Source organism: Podarcis bocagei, assembly GCF_964188305.1.
Source record: "Podarcis bocagei genome assembly, chromosome: Z".
In the NCBI taxonomy this organism is placed as follows: Eukaryota; Metazoa; Chordata; class Lepidosauria; order Squamata; family Lacertidae; genus Podarcis; species Podarcis bocagei.
This window is the reverse complement of record NC_138140.1, coordinates 1178318-1200905: the sequence shown is the minus strand read 5'-3', so window position 1 is coordinate 1200905 and position 22588 is coordinate 1178318. Positions and strand designations below refer to the sequence as shown.

Genomic DNA, 22588 nt, shown 5'->3' with positions numbered 1-22588 from the left:
CGCAGCCAAACCTCTCCTGCTCTGCAGCCCTGCCCTCCCCCGCCGGCCTTAGCCTCGCGTTGCTTCTCTTCTCCCCGCCGCACCGCATTTCGCACCCCTCCCTCGGTGTGGCACAATCCAGATTGAGAGCGGGAGAAAGGACGGGTTCAACGGTCGCTTCCTTCTCACTAATCCCACCTTTCCCTCCTTCCCTCTCTCCCAGGGGCCGTTTTGGTGGGCCTGGACTGAGGTGCGGCTTCATTCTAGGCGTGTGGGGTGGTGGGGGGGGGGGAGAGAAGCGCTTTTCCTCTTAGCTCTTTGGCTTCACAGTTTCTCTCTCTCTCCCCCCCCCCCCGCCCCCCACCCAGCCTGGCCTTCTGGTCTGGGCAGCTCCCGCGGGCCAGGCCCCCAAGAGCGCTTCCTTTGGGCGAGTGGGCGGGAGCGGTGCTTTTTGTGGCTGACAACCCCCCCCCCCAAAAAAAACCCCCTCTTCTCTCTTCCCGTCCCGGGGTGGGACCCCCTGTCCCCGGCCCTTGCTTCAACAAGGAAGGGGAGACGAACCCGAGAAAGGCCTGGGGGCTGAACTCCGCGCCCGGGCCTCCTCGGCGTCCGGCTCCCTAATCAGCGCGCGCCTTGTCTGTCTGCTCCCTCCCTCCGCAGCACGCCATGCCCTCCATCAGCAGCGAGAGGGCCGCCTTGTGCGCGGGCTGCGGGGGGAAGATTTCGGACCGCTACTACCTCCTGGCGGTGGACAAGCAATGGCACATGCGCTGCCTCAAATGCTGCGAGTGTAAACTCAACCTGGAGTCGGAGCTCACCTGCTTCAGTAAAGACGGCAGCATCTACTGCAAGGAGGACTACTACAGGTAAAGCCCCCGGGCGGAGGGGGAGGGCAGGGCAGGCAGGGCAGGCCCGGCCGGGGACCGCTGCGACTTTCAGCCCACCACCACAACTAGCCACGATGGCTACTAGCCACGAAGGCTAAGCGGCGCCTGTGCCTCCACAGCCGTGCCAGTAAATGCTTTTGAACGCCAGTTACTGGAAAAGGCAGGAGTCCGAAGCTGCTCGCGGGTTTTGCAGAAGAGGCATCTGGTCGGGGACTGTGAGATTAGGATGCTTAACCAGACGCCCCACCGGCCTGATCCAGCATTCCGCTCATACTGTGTTCTTAGGTTCACTGCCCCGAATGCAGCCTGATTTGGCACTCTCTCCTTTGGAGAGGAGACGCGTCATGGCCTGAGCTCAGTTCTCCATTCAATGGAGCGAGAGGCCCCGGCCCCCTGAATCTTACAGAAAGTACCCACGGCCTCCTGCCTAACTGTGGGGAGGAGGAGGCATGGGGGCGGCGGCTGCCAGGCTAGAGAGTGCTTAGGCCGGGTCGAGGCCCCCTTAATTCGGGCATCCTGGATGGCTGCAGCGAGTATTGCGTTTCTGTGGTAGTGCACTCCAATGGGGCCTCATCCATAATAAGTTTGGGCTGGTCAAAATCTAAGCGGGCATTCAAGCAAAGCCCTTCACCACTCGCCTCTTCCTTCCGCTCACTGGATCCCATGGCTTTGGGGCCTGCCTGACTTTCCATTGAGGTGCCCCCCTCCAAAAAAAAAAAAAAGGGGGGGGGAAACAGTGGAAAATAACTTGTAGAAAGAGAGGGGAGGGGTGAAGGGTGCGTGACCGCTGAAACTCCCGGGAAGTTTGGGGTTGACGCCGCTTGCTTCAGTTGCTCAATAGTTTCTCAGCGCACTTTGCGATTGTAAGCACCTCGCGAGAAGGGACCTTATAGTTCTGTCCATGTGCTCTATATATGTTAAAGACAGCAGGGACCCTCTCCACTGCGCTCCTGAGCCTCTCTCTTTCTGGACCTCCCTGCAGGAGATTCTCGGTCCAGCGCTGCGCCCGTTGTCATTTGGGCATCTCTGCCTCCGAGATGGTGATGCGCGCCCGGGAATCGGTTTACCACTTGAACTGTTTCACCTGCTCGACGTGCGCCAAAATGTTGACCACGGGCGACCACTTCGGCATGAAGGACAACCTGGTCTACTGCCGGCTGCACTTCGAGGCGCTGCTCCAGGGCGAGTACCAGCTGCACTTCAACCACGGCGAGGGCGCCGCCGGCAAAGGCCCAGCTCTGGGCGCCGCCGCCGCCACTCTCGGCCTGCCCTACTACAACGGCGTGGGCACCGTGCAGAAGGGACGGCCGAGGAAGAGGAAGAGCCCCGGGCCCGGCGCTGACTTGGCCGCCTACAACGCAGGTAAAGGGCGCGGGCGGTGGCGGGAGGCTCGACGGGGCGGTCGGAGCTGGGGGTGCTGAGCGGTGCCTTTTTAGAATGCGCGTGCTTGGAGGGGGGAAATCGGGGCGCCTTGGAGCCCCTCTGGTTGTGCTATGGAGGGGGTTGAGTGGGGCGCTCTGCCGGGCGTGTGACTGCTCAGCTTTTGCAGGGGCTGGATGAAGCCCAGTTGCGCCGTTTTTGCGCCGAACAGGGAAGGGCGTGGGGCATCCCAACCCGAAACCGGAGGCGCGCAAAATGGTTCAGGGAAGGGGAGCGACTTCGGAGTAGGGGAAAAAGCAGCTGCGGGGAGCCACTTCGGATTGGCTGGCAGAGTAAAAGGCATGATTCCAAAGGATGGGCTCAGAATGTTGGATTGATTTTTCTTTTTTTGGGGGGGGGTGTTGTAAAGCAGAGGGGGCTGCTTATGAAACGCTGGTGCTGCAAAACAAGCTTTTCGCGCGCTCTGAGCTGTTTGAACCCGGGACCTTTCTCCGCGCCTGAAAATCTCTTGTATCTGGCAGAGCAAATATGAGAGGTTGTGGGGGAGCAGGGTGGAACCTCCTAAAATGAGTTGCTGGCATCCCTGGGGAAGAAGGCTTCGCTTCCCTTCCTCCCCGACAAACGAGACCCCGAGATCTGCGTTCCTTCAGAAAATGGTAGTTTCCGCGAGGCGCTTCCTCCCTTTCCAGCCGCCGCTAAACTTCGACATGTTTCTTGAGCTCCTTTTAAGCGACGGGACCAGAAATAACGCGGAGAGGGGTTGCTGGAGCGGGGAAAGGCTGCGATCCGAAGTATTGGTACGCTAAAGCGGTAGCAGGGAGAATTTAGAAAGCTGTTTCGTTTTGGTTTAAATTTCCTTATATAACGTGAACAAAAAACCCCCGAACCGAATGGAGTTTCTTTCTGAAAAGGCCATCACACCTACCCAAAAGAAATGACTTGCATTATCACTTTCGTTTTAAAAGAAAATTCTGATTTAACAGTTTTCCTCCATTGTTACTATTGTTATTATATTTTATAAATATAACAATATTATTATTCGCCAAACTATTGGGAACGCCTCATCTCCCCAATGCGCCGAACTTGGTATTTTTGAACCTAAATTACCCAGCAAACTGGAGCTTCTTCCGGCGGGTCTCTTGCGGCCTTTGCCTCTCCTTCCCAGCGTGGGGGCGGCGGCGGCGGGACCTGCGGCTCTGGTCCTGGAGACGCGATGGGCTGTGACAAGTGGAAAGCGGCTTAGAAAGGCGTCCGGGACTTCAAAAACAGTCCCCTCCTAACCCTTTCTCGGCGGCAGCCTCCCCCCTCCCCCAGCTGTTACACGAGGGCGCTTTGTGGTCCCGAGTTCACCCTTCCGTGCAAAAATATGTGTTAAGGGAGAAGGGGATATATTTTGCGTGCGTGCATGTATGCGATATTTAGATATTGATGAATGATAGGTATTTTATATTTCTTTAATATTATAATGTATCTGTGATTGATTTTTAATGCGTTGCGAGGGACCTTTAGGTAACAAGTGAGGAAGAAGCCTAATGAATAATAATATGTCTTTATAAGACAGGGGTTTGTTGGAGAGTGGGAGGGGGCTTGTGGACTGGGGGCTCCACCAGGGCATGGGTGCATCTATGGGTACAATAGCTACTTCTTCACTGTCCCTACCCAGATGTGTAAAGCTTTTAAGGAGGGACTCTTAGTAGCCCCTCCCTCTGCACAGACATTGCCAGGTAAGGTGCTGAGTTGAGACTGTAAATTCCACACCCCCAATTTCAGGTAGCTGAGCAACTTGTAGTGTGGGAAGAACTTCCTGCCCAATGTTCTCTCTTCTGGAATCTAGATGTGACAAAGTGGGGAGGGGGACTGTCCATATTCAGAGCTGCTGCTCTCCTGCTTTTTCAGGAGGGGGTCTCCTCTGCTGCCCAAGCAGGACCTATTCCCTCTCTCTCCCCCCTACCTTCCAGGGTTTGAGGGGGGGGGGTCTGGGAGCTAGGGTCTTCCCACTCTCTATTTCCCTTCTTACAGCCAGTGTGTAAGGTTGGCACGATGCCTTTTTAAAGGTGGGGGGATGTGCCTACTCGGAAGCAAGGCCCATTAAGCCAAAGGGGTCTTCTTTACAAGTCAGGACATCAATCCTTGGTCAACAGGCTACTTTCTTCTCAGTGGGGGTGAGGCTGGGGCTGCAGGAGGAGAGGTCTGCCAGAAAGGGGGGTGAACCCAAAGGTGCCTCCAAAATCTCCTATTTGCCCTGGCACACCCTTGGCCCTTTCCTATAATTCAGGCCCAGGGTAGCAACTGAGCATTTGCAGTTAGGTTCCTTGCCCACCTTCAGGATGCAGAGACCAGAGGACCCCCTGCCCTTACCTTTATCGTCGCTTAAAAATAATTATATACTGCTTAATTGTAACAAAAACCTCTAAGCGGTTCACAAGAAACTTTAAGAATATCAATAAAATACTGTTGCAAACAAGTAATATATATATATATATATATATATATATATATATATATATAACCAGGAGTAAATTAAGGAGAGATTTAAAGGTGTCAGTATCTGCATGTCTGGGTAGGCTTGCCTAAACAAAAATGTTTTAATCAGGTGTGTCAACACCTAGACATTCTGTGTCCCACTTTCAGTTATTGGCAGAAAATGCAAACTGAGTTGGATAAAATATATGGGTCTGGAGAAATGGGCACAAGGGTGAAAATTCCCCAACCTTCCACCCCTTTGATGCTGACCCTCCCCCTCCCCTCTCTACAGGAGCCAGTGCATGTGTTGTTGTTGTTGATGATGATGATGACGATGAGTAGTGTGAGAGAGATGGCTGTACTTCACAAAGGCCACATCCCCTTCTCTAGTTCATATGCACAATGAGAGCAGCAGGTTGGTTTCTGGGCCCCACTCTCACCTTGCTTTGGCTCTCCCCCCACTACCTGTTTGTGAACATGATACCAGTTTCCCTGGGTCTGACCTCTCCAGATCCATCTCAACCCAGCACCTCGATTTCAGCTGAAGAAAAGCTCAGCAGTGGTGCCATTTAGTCATTTTGGACTTTGGATGTAACTGTCTTCACTTGGAAAAAATGTGGCTCACTAGTCAGGCTGCGTTTGAGCCCCCCCCTTCCCTTGAGGGGGACTATGATGACACCACTGTAGCTAGATGCCTCTCTAGCATGCTTAGCTGAAGGCCCCTGGGGGTGTTGTTAGAGGATGACATAGGAGGTTGAGGTCCAGTCTTTTGCATTGGGACCCATATTCCACGCCCGCTTTAAGCAATTTTTGAAAGGACTTTGCTTACAGTGACCTGGCATGTTTTAAAATGCAGTGCCTATGAGATCCCAGCCACCCAAGCACTCCCTGTTTGCACATTTATCTCCCCTCCAGAAACTTGCTAAGTCTTTGGTTAAAGCTGCCTAAGTGAAGAGCCACTGCTCTATCTTGCTGGTGGCAGTGAGGCTGTGGGACGTTACATCATGGTGGAGCACCCTCTGGGTTGCAAAGGGTGGATACCACAGCCTCTCAGCCAAGGGGGGTTGAGCTGGAGCCAAGCTGCAAGAGCTTTCTGTATAGGGGTGCGTCACAGGGGCAACAGCACCCACACTTTGGGCTTTCCAGCTAAACTAGAGCTGGGGAGCTTGGGGCCACGCAGATTGTGTTGGACCCCAGTGCCCATTGGCTTTGGGCCATTCTGCGGCTGATGGGAGTTTGGAGTCCAGCAACATGGCAGGGGGAGTAGGGATTGGCATGGACCTGAACTGGAAGCCAATCACATCTAAGCAATTGGGGGGGGGAGGGTTGGCTTGTGACAAATGAGGGCATGAACATGAGCAGAGCGCCACTCTGGATCTTCATCTAGGCCACACTGCTGAGTAGAGTGGTCACCAGTGGCTGGAGCAGCAATTGGAGGGACTATGTGAAGAGCAGGCTGTTCCACGGAGGCCAAGCCAAGTTCTGCAGCTCAGTTTCCCCAAGCGGTTCCAGATGCTCCTGTCTTGGTAGGGGGTATGTGTGGGTGGGTTGTCTGGGTGTGTTTTCAGGCTCCTACTAAGCCACAGGCAGCCATATCTAAGTTGGGGCAAGGCTTTCCCACAGTCCTTTCTGTTATGCCTCCCCCCCCCCAGTTGCCTCTTGCCTTTCAAGACCCACTGCTCCCCAGAACATTCTTCTCCAGGTGTTGCAAGCAAGCTTTCCATTGACTGGCCATAGAAAAGCCTGGGTTCCCAGAGCCTGTGGCAACCCTGGTGGAAAAGGAATGTTATCCCCGCAGAGGAACCCCACTCCCAAACTGGCCAAAGTTCCCCCTCCCCACTCCTTCATTATGCAATGCCACTTTGTGTTAAGAATGTTTATCTTAAGCAGCAGAGATGAGCTGGGAGCAATCCTGGGAAAGTGGTGTTGCACATGCCATGCTGATGACTCTGCAGGCTTTCAGAGTGCACTGCTCTACTTAATCCAAAGCACGGTGGGCAAAATTTGTGAGCTGAGGGGGTGCTATGGGTGCTAACACTGGTCTCTCTCTCTCTCAATCTATTTTACTGAAAACGTTTAAATCCCTAAACGACCGTCTTCCTTTTCTGATCTGCAGTGCCCATCCACAGCCTGACTTGTTTTTTGTTTTTAGCTCAAGCCTTCCAGGTGCAGGAGTGGGCAGATGGGTGATGGGTGCCCCTTCCCCTCCCCCCCGGAAAATCTTATCTCCTAAACTTGGCTCAGGCTGACTCGTCTTCTCCCTCCCACTTTCCACCAGGCCAAGTGCCCATCTGGAACTATTCGCTGGGAACAAGATTAAACTAAGGCCTCATTAATTCTTTGTCTTTGCAGGCTGGTGGGGATGCTTTGGGTAGAAAAGTGACCAGTTCTTGGTCTTTGGGGTTTATTATTTTTTTAGCGGGGAGGGGAAGCAAAGGGTGCGTGGGGAGCACGGCTGGGTATTGTGTTCTTCAAGGGTGCAAGCAGGCCAGGAACAGGGACTCTTTAGTGGGTAGAGCAGTCAGCTGTGGTGGGGATTTGTGCAGAAGACCTCAGCTTCCACTTGCCTGCTCCCTGGCCCAAGTCTTGCCATTCTGAATGGAGGTCTCCCGAGGACCTGCTGATTTGAGATGGTCTGTGACTGTGTGTGCTTATTCTCCCTCCGTGATGGCTTGTGTTTTGTTGGCAATTAAACACAGAGTGAACAATTGATTGAATGGATTCTGAGAGGATGCAGCAGTCCTTGGATGTGTCACCTTTGCAGACTTTGACGGAAGGAGCTGGTTTAAAATGGGTCTTTTCTGCTAGCATTTAACGTCCACTGAAGGGGGGGGGAGTCACCTCTGCCCCCAGTCCTAGGGAGTCCTGGGTCTCTACACAGACGGAGACCTCTGTCCAACCTCGTTTGAGTTGCCAGGTCAATCTATCCAATCTCCTGGGTTTTGCTGTCCTCCCCATCTTGCTACCAATTCCCTTCTTGCCAAGAATATGCAAGCCTTATGTGGAATTTGATTCCTTATTTTGCTTCTCCCAGAGAAGGCTAGTTCAGTGGTCCCCAAACTTTGGGGGGCCACCCCCCTTGATTCTATAAACTCATATCCAGTGCCCTCTGTGCCACCCTAGAAAAAGCACAGTCTGCTATGGAAGACAATAGCACAGTAAAATTCAAGGCTGTCACAATTAATTGCATGTTTATTCAAAATCTAATTAAAATTATTTTGTTTAATTAATTCAACAAAACTGATGAACTTGAGCCAGTGATACCAACTTCTCAAAGTCTGATAGTTATCCAGCGTCTCCCACCTGCCACCCCCTTGCAGATTAGCACCCCCCAGGTAATCCCACTATCCCCTAGGGGGCACTTTCACCCACTTTGCGAACCACTGGGCTTGCTACTCATCTGTGTGGCTGACAGTACCTTCCCCAAGGAATGTTGGTGACCATTCTGTGACACTCCATGAACTCAGCATAATGGCTGGAGAAGCATTGCAAGCACTGGGATGCAGGCTTCAGCTGTGGTTCCAGGCTGCCTCCCCCACACTCATACAGCTGCCCACACTGTACAACATGGTTGTCATCCTGGTAGGGAGACCTTTGGAGGCAGCAGCAAGGAGAGCTCAGTGACAATGATTTTGTGGGAGGGGGGAAAGACCCCACCCCAGGATTTTGCAGTCTAGGTTCTTGCTCATTTATATGCCATCTCCCCTTCAGCAAAATGGTTCTCCAGCCCCACTGCTGTCTGGACAATCATACTGCCCCAAAGGAAGGAGGAATGTTTCCTTTCGTAGGTGGAAGAAATTGCAATATTTATTGTGAACTCATAAGCATCTTGCTTGCTTCCCCATATTCTTCACAGAAGGCAAGATCAACTGCGTGCCTCTTGCTTCCCACATCCCAGGCTGCTTGCCTGAGCAATGTCAGGTGAAAGGGAAATTAAGCTTTCTATTACAGGGAACTAATGATCAGCCATGTGACACTGAGGGGAGCCTCTTTTGTGGAAAAGGCTCCTGGCCTCGGGAAAAGACATTTGGAATCCATTTCAGTTCGCTGTGGTGAAGATCCTTAGTTCTCAGGGGAGTATATGCTCATTCTGACACACATCTCCCCTATTTTTTATTTGTTTTAATCCAAAATTCAGTCTTATATATACAGTACTTTTATGCAGAGGTTTAAAATGCATTTTGTCTCCCCTCCCCCCCCCATGGACTAACTCAGCAAATTCTGTTTTGTTCATGTAATCACCTCCTTTTTGTCTGCTGTGGAATAAGCAAAGCAATCCCTCTTATGACTAATCCTAAGCATTTTTAAAGGTCCAACAGGGTACTGGATGCAATACACCACATGCAAGATGTTTGCAAGTAGCTTCTACTCTTTTACATCAGACAGACAGGGCTGGGATTTTGCTGTGGTATGTTTAGGTGGTGTGGGCGTCTCAAGGACTGGCTCCAGACATGCCTTGGCCCCCACCCCAACAGCTGCATTCCATGGTCACAATATTGCTTGCAGTGTTGAAGAGAGAACTCTGGAGTGCCGCTTTTAGAGCATTTCCTCACACTGTCTTCAGGAACATCGCACAGAATTCACAACTGCACAGACATTGCATTGAAGTTTGCCTCTTGGGTCATACACAATTTTATCGCCTCCCGCAAGAATACTTATGTGCCAATGCAGATCTTGTTATGTATATTGAGGGGAACAAAACAAAACCAGGTTTTACTTTGCAGACTTTTGAACTATGCAGGGTTATTGATCAAGCAGGCTAAGGATCCTGTGTGGTTCTAAACTTTGCTAGCAAAGCCAAATTTCCTGCCATCTCCCGTCATTTGTATGATTTCTTTTCTGAGACCAGATATGCCAAGCAGTATGGGGGACACACCTTCCTGTGCGTTTCGGGGTTGAGAGCTGGGAATGGAGCCTCGGGGTTTGGGGAGAGCGTAACTTTTCAGTGGGCAAAATAGGGAGGGGTGGCTATCTTGCTTTCCCAGAGGGTAGCTGAGGGTTACACCTGGAGACTAAGAGCCGTGACAGCAGACTCTGGTTTGATCTGGCGTTGTGTGTAGGTGTTTACGCTAATCTTTAAATCCCCAAATGACTTATTCCCCAAATATATGAGAGGCCACCTCCTTTCCTACAGATTCCCTTGGGAATTAAGATCCGCAGAGAGGGCCCTCCCGGTAGTTCCACTTTCCTCAGACGCTCCAGGGGGCTGGTGGCCAGGAGAGGGTCTTCTCTGCGGCAGGTCCTAAGTTGCAGAATCCCCTCCCCACAGAAGGTGCCTGGCACATTCACTACAGAGTCTTGTTTTGTTTCTGGAATGTTGAAGCCTCATCTCTTCACATTGTCATTTGACATCTGAGGGGTACGTGCGCGTGTTCGGGATCCACCCTGCACCTGGTACTGTGATCTTTTTAAACTGTTCTTAATTCTAAATTGTTTTAAGCCAATTTGGGACATGCTTGTGAAGGACGAGTAATCAATTTAGTATTTGTTGTTGTTTTGTTGTTGATGATGATGATCTGTTATTTCTTTTGTCCTTCATAACTGCATTATCAAATGATGTTTTTCCATAGGAGTCCATGAGAAGAGGGCGGCTGCCAGTCATGTACCTTTGCATTAATATATTTGGTGAATGGAAGCCAAGCGTCATAAAAGCTGCCCTTCATTTTCTGATAGGATGTGTTCTTTCTTATGGGGTGGGGAGTTATCCACGGGGGCCTTTGCCTGCAGCAGTAGACACCAACCACTGAACCCCTCCCCAGACAGGCCATTCCTTGCAAACCAGCTGCTCTGCATGCATTCCAGTGCCTTTCCATAGCATTAATGAGCATTTGGCCACTTAAGGCAGAACATGCATGACTGAGATTACTGCAGATCTGTTGCAGCGTTTAACTTTCTGGGAATCCTGGTATAATCGGTAGATTTTAAGCAGGATAAATAATTTGCATTTGATATACGGTTGTGTGTTGGTTTGGATCCTTGTTGGAAGGTACACAGGGTCTCTGTGATGATGGACAATTTCAAAAGCAGATGCGTTTCGACAGCTGGATCAATAATTCACATTCTAATGCTCTCAGGATAGATATTTATCTGATTCACCCGCCTTTTTTCTTAGTCATTTCATAGAGTGGATAAAGAATTGTCAAGGGAGAGCATAAAATGAAGCTTCCTGAGAACCCCTCTTATTTCAACATACCTGAAAAAGCTAGTTTATGGGAAATTGATAAGCGCCGATAACACATGTTAATGACAGAATATCCAAACAACCGGATGCATTGCTAAATTTTCTCTGAGTTTTTGCTATTTTTAAATAGGAACTTTTTGTGCTTGGTTCTTGGAAGGTGTAGATGCATTTTTAATGTAAAAAAACAAAAACCCTTTTAATATGCATGCATATTATGCTTGCTGTGCAAATTGTAGCTCCATTTGTTAATTATTGTAAAGTTCCTTTGCCTCTTTGTGGAAGCTTCATTAGTGAATTTTTGTAGCCATAAGAGGGAGTCTTGATCTAAATTGTTTCTAGTAAACACATGGGGAGGGGGGAGGGGAGAGGAAACAACAGATCCCTTCAAGGGAGTTTGATTATTTTTTTTTTTTAATGGAGTGCAAATGTGGATAGTTACTTGCAGCTTCTGTTTGGTCTTTGGTATAAGTCAAACCTCCTTGGAACTGTTCCCTGCCCGCTCACCCCCAACTTTATGTCAAATTATATCTGGAATTTGCTGTCAGGTGTACACAGCCTCTCTCCATCTACCCTCCCCTCTTTAAACGGTGTTTTATTTAAGGGTCTCTTTTGTGCTCTGCGTAGCTGAGTTTGGTGGGAAGAATACCGAGGGCCTGAAAGAGTTTTTCCCGCCCCCTCTTGAAGGTTAAGTGGACGTGGTGGGCCGTGGGTCTGCAGAGGCACAATGCAGAGTGACAGTGCTTTAAACATTTTTTTTTTTTGCAAAGTTGTTCTCATGCTGTCTGGAAATGCGGAGAGGAAGGGGGGGGACAGAGATGCCTTTTCTGCTCTTGCAGACGAGAAAAGAGAGAGCCACCTGCCACTGCAAAAGTGCAGGTGAGGGTTCTTGTAGCCCTATAAGTGTATGGAGAAGAAAGAGAGGAGGGACTGAAAGGGCTTGGTAATACTTGCCCTGGCCTTACTTCTTCAGTAGCTATGATGACTCGCTCTCCTCCCCCCCCCACCCCGTCCTTGTTTCCTCCCAGCTTTGAGCTGCAATGAGAATGACGGGGACCACTTGGACCGAGACCAGCAATACCCCAGCAACCAGAAAACGAAGCGCATGAGGACATCGTTCAAACACCACCAATTGCGGACAATGAAGTCTTATTTTGCTATTAACCACAATCCGGATGCCAAGGACTTGAAACAGCTTGCTCAGAAAACAGGCTTGACCAAGAGGGTTCTCCAGGTAAGAGAGGATGTGGGGTCTTCTGTGTCATCTGGAGGTGCGTAGGAGGTTCGAATCTGCCATGGTGCAAGTTTGTTAACTTCTCTTCAAAACACTCTGAAGGGTTTGCAAAAATTGTGCAGTCCGGCCAAGATTCCTGGCATCATCCGTTCCTTAAGTGCAGGCAGGTTGATCAAGCCATTTTGATATACTCCTGTATATGGGGAGTGAGCTCCCATTCACGGGTTCATGGATATGGGCTCCCAAAGTGAAGCCCCTGTGACTCACAACAATTCTGTGAATGCCTTTTGTTGTAGCTGAGAGATTAAAGGTGTGTCCTGTGTTTGCCTGATGCGTGAACTGCGGTGCTTTTGGAGTGTTGCAAGAGGTAGAAGCCACAGCTGTGGAAATAATACCTCGTAGGTTCTGGCAATACTAACCCCTGTGTGTGCTCTGTGCTGATGCTTGTCTGCCTACTGCCATTGTGATGCTTGCTCTTCCAAAACGTGTCTGTGGTGCACCATCAGGAGAATGTTCCCAAAGCAAACTGGGTTGTGCCTGCACTGTCTTGTACTTGGGGGGGTCAACAGCAGTGCCTCAGAGGAGAAAGGATATTTAGTTAGGGTACTGCCAGCTTGTTTGCAGGATCCTTTGGCACTGCCTCTTTGAGGCTGCAGCTTCTGGCTTTTGCCAGCTGACCCCATCATTTCAAAAATGCCGTCAACTGCCTGCACCCGATGATCTCTAGCAAACTTGCAGCATTTGTGTTTGTGTGTGTGTGGGGGGGTGGCATTGCAGGCTGACTTGGGAGACAGGCCCATGATGCAAATTTGCAGATTAGTTATTTCAATTTATAGCTTGCCTTTCATCAATGAAAGGTTTGCAAAGCAGGGAGCAACAATTTTAAAAAGCTATCACAAGGTTAAAAGTATCTGCAATAAAGCACAATATTAAACAGCGCGTGCTCTCTCTTTCTCTCATGCTAATTTACGATTTACTAGCAGCCTCATACCTGAAGATGCTTGGAAATTAGAAATAAATAAAAAAGCAGAGCAGTTTTGAAAGCAGCATGAAGCTCTGCCACTGGGCAGCAGATCTAGGGCCCACTGCAAATGACCTGGGGCTGCTAACAACACCCCTTATGACTGCCACTTTGCATTTCTGTTAGAAATAGTGTGGCAGCAAGGACCTGTGCTGGTAGTGATTCAGTTAGGCCTCTCCTGCTGTCACTTGCCATGCCGACAGTGGTGCCTCTGCCTGCAGGAGCGGAGTGTGTCGCAGCTGCTGGTGTTCGCCTATGCTGCCCCACAGAGCCAGGTGCTGCCCGAGAAACCCAGCACTGGGCTCTCAGCTACGTCGCTGTAGCTGCACACGCCAGGCTTCGCCCTTGTTCTGGATTGCCTCATGCTTAGCGTAGCTGCTACCTGCCCCAAACCATGCACAGCGCAGCACCAATATCACAGTTTGTGACCTGCAGTTCATCCATAAATATGAACCAGAAAAGTTTGAAAACGTTGTTTTGTCACCAGCAGCTCCTGTGTCTAAGGGGATTCTAGATGAGGAGAGGTGACTTTTGGGCTGGGCGATTGCTGATGTTTCAAGTCCATCAGGATGCAGATTATGCCACCTGGGAGTGTGTTTTTTCTTTTCCCTGGGGAAGGGAGTGTCCCCCACCCAGGGCTGGTTCTGAGTTCAATGATTTTGTGGTCAGATGGTGGCAACCACCTAGGAGGAGAACCTGTGGGTCAGCCCACTGTGGTGGGGCTTGGAGCTTGTCTGCATGTGGTCAGCTGGGCTGGAGATTTGTAGAGTCTTCCCTGATGCATCAGCAGAAATGTGTGCTGCATGTATGGTGCACTTACATGCAAGATCTGGAAAGGCAGGACGTTCCATATTGTTGGCGTCAGTGCATGTAATCTGGTGCCCTGGCGATGTTTTGGGTGACAGCTGCCATCAAAGCAACAGAGGCAGCTGCTTTATACTGAGTTAAGTCACTGGTCCATCTATCTCAGTATTGAGATATCTGCACTGATGGATAGCAGCTCTACCAGGGCTTCAGGCAGAATCCTTTCCCCACTTCCCCCTTGAGATGCTAGGAATTTAACTTGGGATGCCCTACCCAGTGAGCCATGGTCCTTCACATCAGCCTCAGCCATCATGGCCAATGGACAGGAGTCATGGGAGCTGTAGTCTGCGAATGGGTAGAGGGCACCAGGGTGGCAGAATCTGGCCTAGACTCAGTGATGTTGAGGAGGGTGAGCACATTGGATCCAGCTATGGGGGCAGGAATAATGATGACATTTGCCAAAGCAGCTGATGGATTACATCCTCCTTGAACAGGCAAGTAGGTGAAGTGATAATGAGGCTTTCAAGTTTTGCTATTGCTTGCAATATATTAGCATAGAGGAAGTAATGATAAAATCAGCTCAGTATTATATGATGCTCATCCAATCTCAATAAATTGAGCATTTTGTTTTGTGCTACTGTTGCTTGGTGACCAGTGATGCTACTTGGAGCTGTGGCTATGAGGACTGTCCTGATGAACTCTTGCACCTCAGAAAATAACCACTAACTCACTGCATGAGTTGAATTGCTCCCGGCTCTCATACAGAAAAAGCAGAAACAGATTTGGCCTTCTTGTGTGTTGCTTCTGCCGAACATGAGTGGGAAGCTTTATGTTTCTTTTTTTTAAATAAATTTTTTATTGGTTTTACAACATTTTTTTAAACAATACAAACAAATAAAAAGACAAACAAACACGTATAATTTCATAACCTTATTTTCATAACCCTCATTTCTCGGACTCCCCCATACCTCCCCTTTCTGCATCCCAATTTCCAAAATTATTTCAGCAACTTCTAAGTAATTTTATCAAATATATGCCCTCTTAGTTTTTTCTTCGGCTTAATCTTATGTCACTGTAATCCCTTTTTCTTTCTCAACACCTCGACATTTTAACATTCATCAATTTTATAATAGTTCTTAAGATAAACTTTAAATTTCTTCCAGTCCTCTTCCACCGTCTCTTTCCTCTGATCACGGATTCTGCCTGTCATCTCAGCCAATGTCATATAGTCCATCACTTTCATCTGCCATTCTTCCAGGGTGGGTAGATCTTGTGTCTTCCAATACTTCGCGATGAGTATTCTTGCTGCTGTGGTAGCATACATAAAAAAAGTTCTATCTTTCTTTAACACCAATTGGCCGACAATGCCCAAGAGAAAGGCCTCTGGTTTCTTAGGAAAGGTACATTTAAGTACTTTTTTCATTTCATTATATATCATCTCCCAGAAGGCCTTAATCTTTGGGCACGTCCACCAAAGGTGGTAAAAAGTACCTTCAGATTCTTTACATTTCCAGCACTTGTTATCTGGCAAATGATAAATCTTTGCTAGCTTAACTGGGGTCATGTACCACCTATAGATCATTTTCATAATATTTTCCTTTAAGGCATTGCATGCCGTAAATTTTATCCCGGTGTTCCACAACCATTCCCAGTCAGCAAACATAATGTTATGACCAATGTCCTGTGCCCACTTAATCATAGCTGATTTAACTGTTTCATCTTGTGTATTCCATTTCAGCAGCAAGTTATACATTCTTGACAAATTCTTAGTATTGGGTTCTAACAGTTCAGTTTCTAATTTTGATTTCTCCACCTGGAAGCCAATTTTCCTGTCTTGTTTGTACACCTCCATTATTTGATAATAATGGAGCCAGTCTCGTACTTTAGGTTTCAATTTCTCATGACTCTGTAACTTCCATTTATCTCCTTCTTGTTCCAAAATTTCCCAATACTTTGGCCATTCGGCCTCCATATTGAGCTTTTTCAATGCCTTAGCCTCCAAGGGTGACAACCATCTAGGGGGAAGCTTTATGTTTCTGTCTAATATTTTGTTTACCAGCTTGCTGTTAGGCTCAAAGTTGATCAGGATCCTTTCCTGTGTCTCTCTGGGTGGTTTGCTGTTGACCACCAAGGGGTTTCCAATTCCCAATGGTCTAACTATGGCAATAGAGACTGCCTGCCCATGAGGCGGTGAGGCAACCGCCCTGGACAGCCGGATCCAGAGGAGTGGCTGATCTGACCTCCGAGGAACACGATGCCCACTGTTGCTGCCATGGTAGCAGCGACAACATATGCCAAATCTGCCCCCTCTACAGCAACAAATAGGATGTGATGCTGGTCTCCTTCCACCCCTAGAGAGGAAATGGCAAGGGCTGCCCTCTGGGGCCTCCTGGGGTCTTTGCCCACCTGATGTGATTCAGAGAAGACCCCTTTCCCACTGTGACGGCCCTTGACTCCCAGTTTAGACTGCCGGGTAAGGCTGATTTGATCCTCGCTGCTCTGTTCCCGACACAGATCTTCACTCACTCATCCTTCCTGGATGAGAGGGGGCATTTTGTGGTTTGCCTCAGGCACCAAAATGTCTTAGGCCTGTATAGCAACAACCAATAAACTTACCTTCTCTATAAATTAGGCTGCTGGGTTGAAAACTGGGAGTGGATTGTTGTGTGAAAGGACCCGTGGAATTGGTTTTGGTACGGATTGCAAATTCCTGGGCTGACCATGTGCATGCACAGAGACAACCTGCTCCTCAATTCCTTGCGTAGGTCCACCCAGCTGAAGAACTCTTATTCCTCTGGCTGCAGTTGGTGGGGAGCAGCAGAGTTTCAGTGTAAAACAAAACAAACAAAACAAAACAAGATTGAACAAGCCTGAAGCCCTCTCACCCCTGTTGTACTGGGTTCTGAGCTACTGCTAATCTAGCTCTCTGTTTTCAGAGTCAACCAGTGGTGCTATTTTACTCTAAAGAAGGTTAAAGTTTCAAGACTTCCTGGGGAGGTGAAATTTTGAAGATTTTTAAGTAGAAGTTGAGTGGCCATCTGTCATGGATGCTTTAGTTGAGGTGCCTGCACTGCAGGGGGGCTGGACTAGATGACCCCCAGGGTCCTTTCTAACCCTACAATCCCTTCCCCAACACCATCACCATACACACACACACACACACACATACACACACAGTATATATGGATGACGCTGTGGTCTAAACCACTGAGCCTCTTGAGCAGGTCAGCGGTTCAAATCCCTGTGACGGGGTGAGCTCCTGTCGCTCTGCCCCAGCTCCTGCCAAACTAGCAGTTCAAAAACACACCAGTGCAAGTAGATAAATAGATACCTCTGTGGCAGGAAGGTAAACAGTGTTTCCATGCGCTCTGGCACTCTTCACAGGGTCCCGTTGCACCAGAAGCGGTTTAGTCCTGCTGGCCACATGACCTGGAAGCTGTCTGTGGACAAACGCTGGCTCCCTCGGCCTGACAAGCGAGGTGAGCACCGCAACCCCATAGACTGGACTTAACCTTTACCCCCCCCTCTCTACACACACACACACACACACACACACACACGCAATGTGTAAATTTTATTAGATTTCCTCTGAAAAGGGCAAATCTGAATTAAATTGGGTAGAAACGCAGGATGTTTGCATGTTTCTGGACACTGCAAAAGCCTTGCAGGCGTTAGCCGCACCAATTTCACAGCGAACACCTGCCTGGAAGCACTCAAAAGGGATAGCGAGGTAACAGAGGATGGAACCCTGAGCACCACCTGCACATTTATGAAATAAAATATCACATTTCCAGAAACAGATCCTGTTTAGTCAACCTGCTTCGGTGCATCAGTTTTCCCGATGAATTGCGACTGCCTTACCCTGGAGTCCAAAGTCTGAATTTGCTGCCTGGGTGGATGTCCAGGGCACTCCGCTCTTGCAGGAATGAGCAGAGGGTCTAAATGCAGCAAGGATGGCTCACTGCATTTCGAAGTAAGCGAAGTCGTCTGCATCGGAAAAGGAGGACTAGTAAGACCACTAATTCCGAAGTCTGAAATTAATCAACTGCCTCACTTCTTGTCATCCTGAGCAAACACAAGATTCCTGGAGGAACACAGGAAACTGCCATGGGAGCCAACCTCTCGGGGTGGAGGTCCCTTTGCCACCCTGCCCCTCCATAAAATGCTTGAGGCCCCCGACACAGTCGATGGGCATTGCCATTCAAATGGTGTGTGTGTGTATTGTGCCCTGTGATTGATTGTGTGTGTGCCTCCCCAATATTTTATTCAGGTTGGCACCCCTGGAAGCTGCCTTGCGCCAAGTGAGGCCTGCTGCTGTAATGAGCCCAGGGTACCACACAGTCTCTCCTTGCCAGGCGGTGAACCTGAGAGCTTCTGCGGGCACAGCTGATCTCTTCTGCCGCTGAGCTGCATCCCTTCTGCAGGCAGGAAAGTGAACAGAATTCACTGTGGCAGATGTGCAGGCTATGTTTTAATGGCAACCATCCACAAGAGTAGATGATGGTGCAGAATTTAGGAATCTGCTTGTGCTAAGGAGATCAGTTAATAAGTAAGAGGAATTTAGACATGGAAAGACACGACTCGAGGGAAGGTTGAGCTGAAAAAATGTAAGAGCATTGCAATACCATATACTGTACAGCTCTATAATGGGCAGAATTCAGCTTCTGTCATTTACCAAACCCTCCCCAAATTGTCAAACAGGGATGGTACAAAGAAAGGCAAGCGTGCATCTGAAAATTATAGATACTTTGCCTATGGGACTGTTCTAATCTTCTACCATCTAGCTATTCAGAGGCTCAGCCTCCAGGAATTTAGGTAACCATTTTAAAAGCCATTCATGTTAGTGGTTATCCTGTGGCGATGAGTTCCACAAGCCAGTTTTGTATGAGATGTGAGGAGCAGATTTGGATCCAACTTGTATGTGTGAAATCTGTCTCTTGGATTTGGAGACTCTCTCTGCCCTGTTCCCACCAGTTTGCCTTCTGGGTGATCCCATCTCTGCACTGAAGCCAGTTCTGGCATTGGGGCTCCCCAACTGCCTCCTGCCCCCTAGGCCTAATTCACCATCACAAGAGGCCCTTTTGCAAAGGGATTGTGGTGCTTAGGGTGCATTATATTTAGAAAAATTATAAACTGGAAAAACCCTAAACATCTCCAAGCAGTGTACAAGTGTATATAAAATGTGACTGACTCCCCACGAACCAATTAAAAATGAATATACATAAAGTATCATTAAAAATAAAGGTAAAATCATTAAAGCAAACATTAGCTATGTCCTGGCTTTTGACACCACCTTGACGGGCATCTGCCAGAGAGGCTGGTCTCAACCTTTGCCCTCCAGAATTCTCCCTCTCCTTTCCTCTACGGTCTGTGATGATGGCTGTCATTGTGTGCTGGAAAGCTCTGCTGGGTGTGCTGAAAACAGTTCAGTCTGCAAGCCTTTTCCAAGGGACATGGTGGTTTAGCTTGCATCATTTTAGTTTTATTTATTCGTTTAGAAAATTTATAAAACTGCATGCTCAAAAATAAATAAGTAAATCTCCAAGCAGCGTGCAAGCCCAGTTGTATACACAGCCTGCACTGGGGACGCTGCCATCTATATTGCCTCCCTGTCTTCCATAGTGTTGATGTTGCCAGGTATGGGAAGCAGGTTCTGGGGTGTTGAGTTCAAGTGACCCATCAGCACAAAAGAATTAAGCCCTGCTAGAAGTTTCCTTTTGGCAGGGGTCAGGCTGATATGCACAAATATGTGACCACCTCACTTGCTTATGGTTGATATCACTTACGTAGAGGGTGTGTGTGGTTTTTTTTTGGGGGGGGGTGATATGTTTTATTTGTTTTCTAGAATTTGAGGTGTGCAAGTTAAAAAGGAATTCCTGCTTCTGATGATTTACTGCTTCCTGTAATCCTTCCTGTATTCCTGGACAGCCGTTACTGCCAGTCAGTGTTGGGAATACTGGTATATCAGTGTTTTGGACTCCAGTATTTCTGTGCCCCCCAGCCAGTTTTCTGCACCCGCCTGGGTGCGTGTAAAGAAGTAGAGGCAGCCAGGTTTCTGAACATGTGCAGAGTGCCTTCGTTTCATGAGTGAGCCCAGTAGACCCACTGGAGGAGGTTAGGGACTTCCTGGACCACAGACGTCTGTGTTTTTAGAAGCAGCCGCAGAATTCTCTCTCCTGAGGGTGCGACCATGGAAGACAGAAAGGCAGCATACAGATGACATGCAGATATGTTTAGATTAAGTTTGTAAAGTTGATACAGATAACAAATTAATAGTTAAATAACAATAATAAAGATGAGAGTTACAAATTGCAATATAAATAAAGATATAAGAAATGACGAACGCGGGTGGAGGGAAGTCACGTAGGTGTAATATTTATGTTTGTATTTCTGTAGTGCGTTTGTATTGTCGGTATTTGAATGGTTGTATTTGTAATGTTGTGTGTGCATTATTAATAAAAAAATAAAATTAAGAAAGAAAGAAAGAAAGAAAGAAAGAAAGAAAGAAAGAAAGAAAGAAAGACAGGAAAGGGCAGCATTTTGCCCAGTGGGATAAAAACTGGGTTGGTTAGGACAGGGCCTTCAGCTAGGCCAGGCCAGTAGTGGAGCAGGGACATGACAGAGCACCATTATTTATTCCACAGCAGGGGTGTGCATTTGCCAATGTTTGGCATGCCAAGTAAGAGAGAGACAGAAAGCCACCCAACTAACTGTGTGGAAAGAGAGGTGGATTGCATATATTAGCAAGGGTTAAAGCAAGCAAATAAAAGTGGCAAAGTCCTTTCAACAGGGACCAACCAGAATGCCCACAATATAGCGAGCAAGGTTCTGAGTCCAACAAAATTCTTCATCAGGTTAGATGCTAAGCAAAGTGCTGTGTGTGTGTGTGTGTGTGTGTGTGTGTGTGTGTGAGAGAGAGAGAGAGAGAGAGAGAGAGAGAGAGAGAGAGAGAGAGATGGAATAACTTCTGCACTTAGAAGGGGCATTATTATTACAGCAAAAGCTTCCGTGGGCTAGTGGCCTCCTCCTCCTCCTCAGATGCCTGCAGTGCCATTTTCACTTGTTAGAGGCATATACTCATAGGGATGTTAGAAACGGAAAACATTAGCTGTGAGGTGAGGGGGAAATGAAATGAAAACCCATAACTGGGTTAAACTGAAAACATATGTAAAATAGTTACCGTGTCCATTCATGAAGTGGCACTGACGATAACGCAAATATCTTGGCATTGGTCGATTGACTCCCCTCCTGTAGTAGGATTAAATCCTGTACTTTCTGGTGAGTTTTCCACTGCGAGTTTCTGTTGGAAGTTCCTTTGCTCAGAAATGACTTCATAAAGATCCTGTGTGGTTGACATGTTCTGCTGGTTTCTGGGTATCACCCTCTCTGGTATCAGATGTGCGTCCATTTATTCTTTGGTGTGGAGAATGTGACCAGATTGTCCTGTGTGGAATTTGGAAGGGAACTTCTGGCAGATGGTGGCGCACAGTGCCTGGAAGATCGGATACATAGAGAAAAAGCAAGAAGCAAAGATAACAAATCCATACAATTGAATTCATTTACACTGACATTTTAGGGGATCAGGGGTGTGTGTGTTGCAATTGATTCTGTAGCACTGGGTACAGAAGGCAGCTAGCAAATCCAGAATATTCCTAAGTGTAATAATGTGTAGTATTAACAGCTGCATAATTATACAAACCTGGAGAAAGTATATTTACGGTTGCCTATTAATGTATACACTGCATAGTATTCAGACTTGAATTGCCTTGGCGTAGAATTATGTTTTGTTTTGTACGTAAAGGAAACACAGTCATGGTTTAGAGCGGTGGTTTAATGGGAAGACTCATAAACCCCTGTGCAAACCAGTCAGGGTGAATATGCATTGTTTTATAACCACTTCACTAAAAAACTGAAAAGATGCTCAACAAAGACCAGGCATAGTCTGACTTCCACAGAAATTTTGTGCAAGCCAACCAGGATGAAAGCTCAATAAACAGGTCACCTCCTGGATGAACCATACAAATGGATCAAAATGTTCTGAAATTCGTTCTACAAATCTTAGCATTAAAATAAACAACAATTGCCACTTTCATGATGCGTGGGAGACATGAAACTGACTTAGACTGATTGAGACCCCTAGTTCATCTTGGCTCTGACTGGCAGCAGCTGCCTCCGCCATACCTCCTGCTGCTTAGATGCTTTCTGTTTGGAGGTACCAGGGAATCCACCTGGCGCCTTCTGAATGCAAAGCAGATCCTCTGCTGCTGTGCTATGGCCCCTGTGAAGACCCCATTCCAGCAATAAGCATCTAATGATTGCATTAAAGCAGTTTCTCGACTGCCTTTCCACTTCCTGCAGAAGTGCTCAAGGGGACTGACACACTGGAGCCTAACGACAGTCAGACCATGATGAAACAATTAACTAAAAGGCAACAAGCAGTTCCCCGAGAAGCCGCAAAACATATGAAGGACCCAAGCTTTATTTTATTTTTAAATTGCATTTTCATCCCACCTCCCCCCCCCCCAAGCTCACATTGTCTTACATGGTTCTCCTCCCCCTTATCATGTAATCTCCACAACAACCTTGTGAGGCAGGTGAGGGTGAGAGGCAGGGACTGGCCCAAGGTCACCCAAAGTGAGCTT

General features: G+C 48.2%; 1 protein-coding gene across 2 annotated transcripts in view; it reads left to right on the top strand.

Moving 5' to 3' along the window:
• LHX2 (LIM homeobox 2) overlaps positions 1 to 22588 on the top strand; it is a 55844-nt gene that overhangs the window by 14581 nt on the left and 18675 nt on the right. For both annotated transcript variants that reach the window (XM_081179806.1, XM_081179805.1), the window contains exons 2-4: positions 640 to 845; positions 1849 to 2228; positions 11916 to 12121. In XM_081179806.1, the coding sequence (XP_081035932.1) occupies positions 640 to 845; positions 1849 to 2228; positions 11916 to 12121 (792 nt within the window). The remainder of the gene's footprint in view (positions 1 to 639; positions 846 to 1848; positions 2229 to 11915; positions 12122 to 22588) is intronic.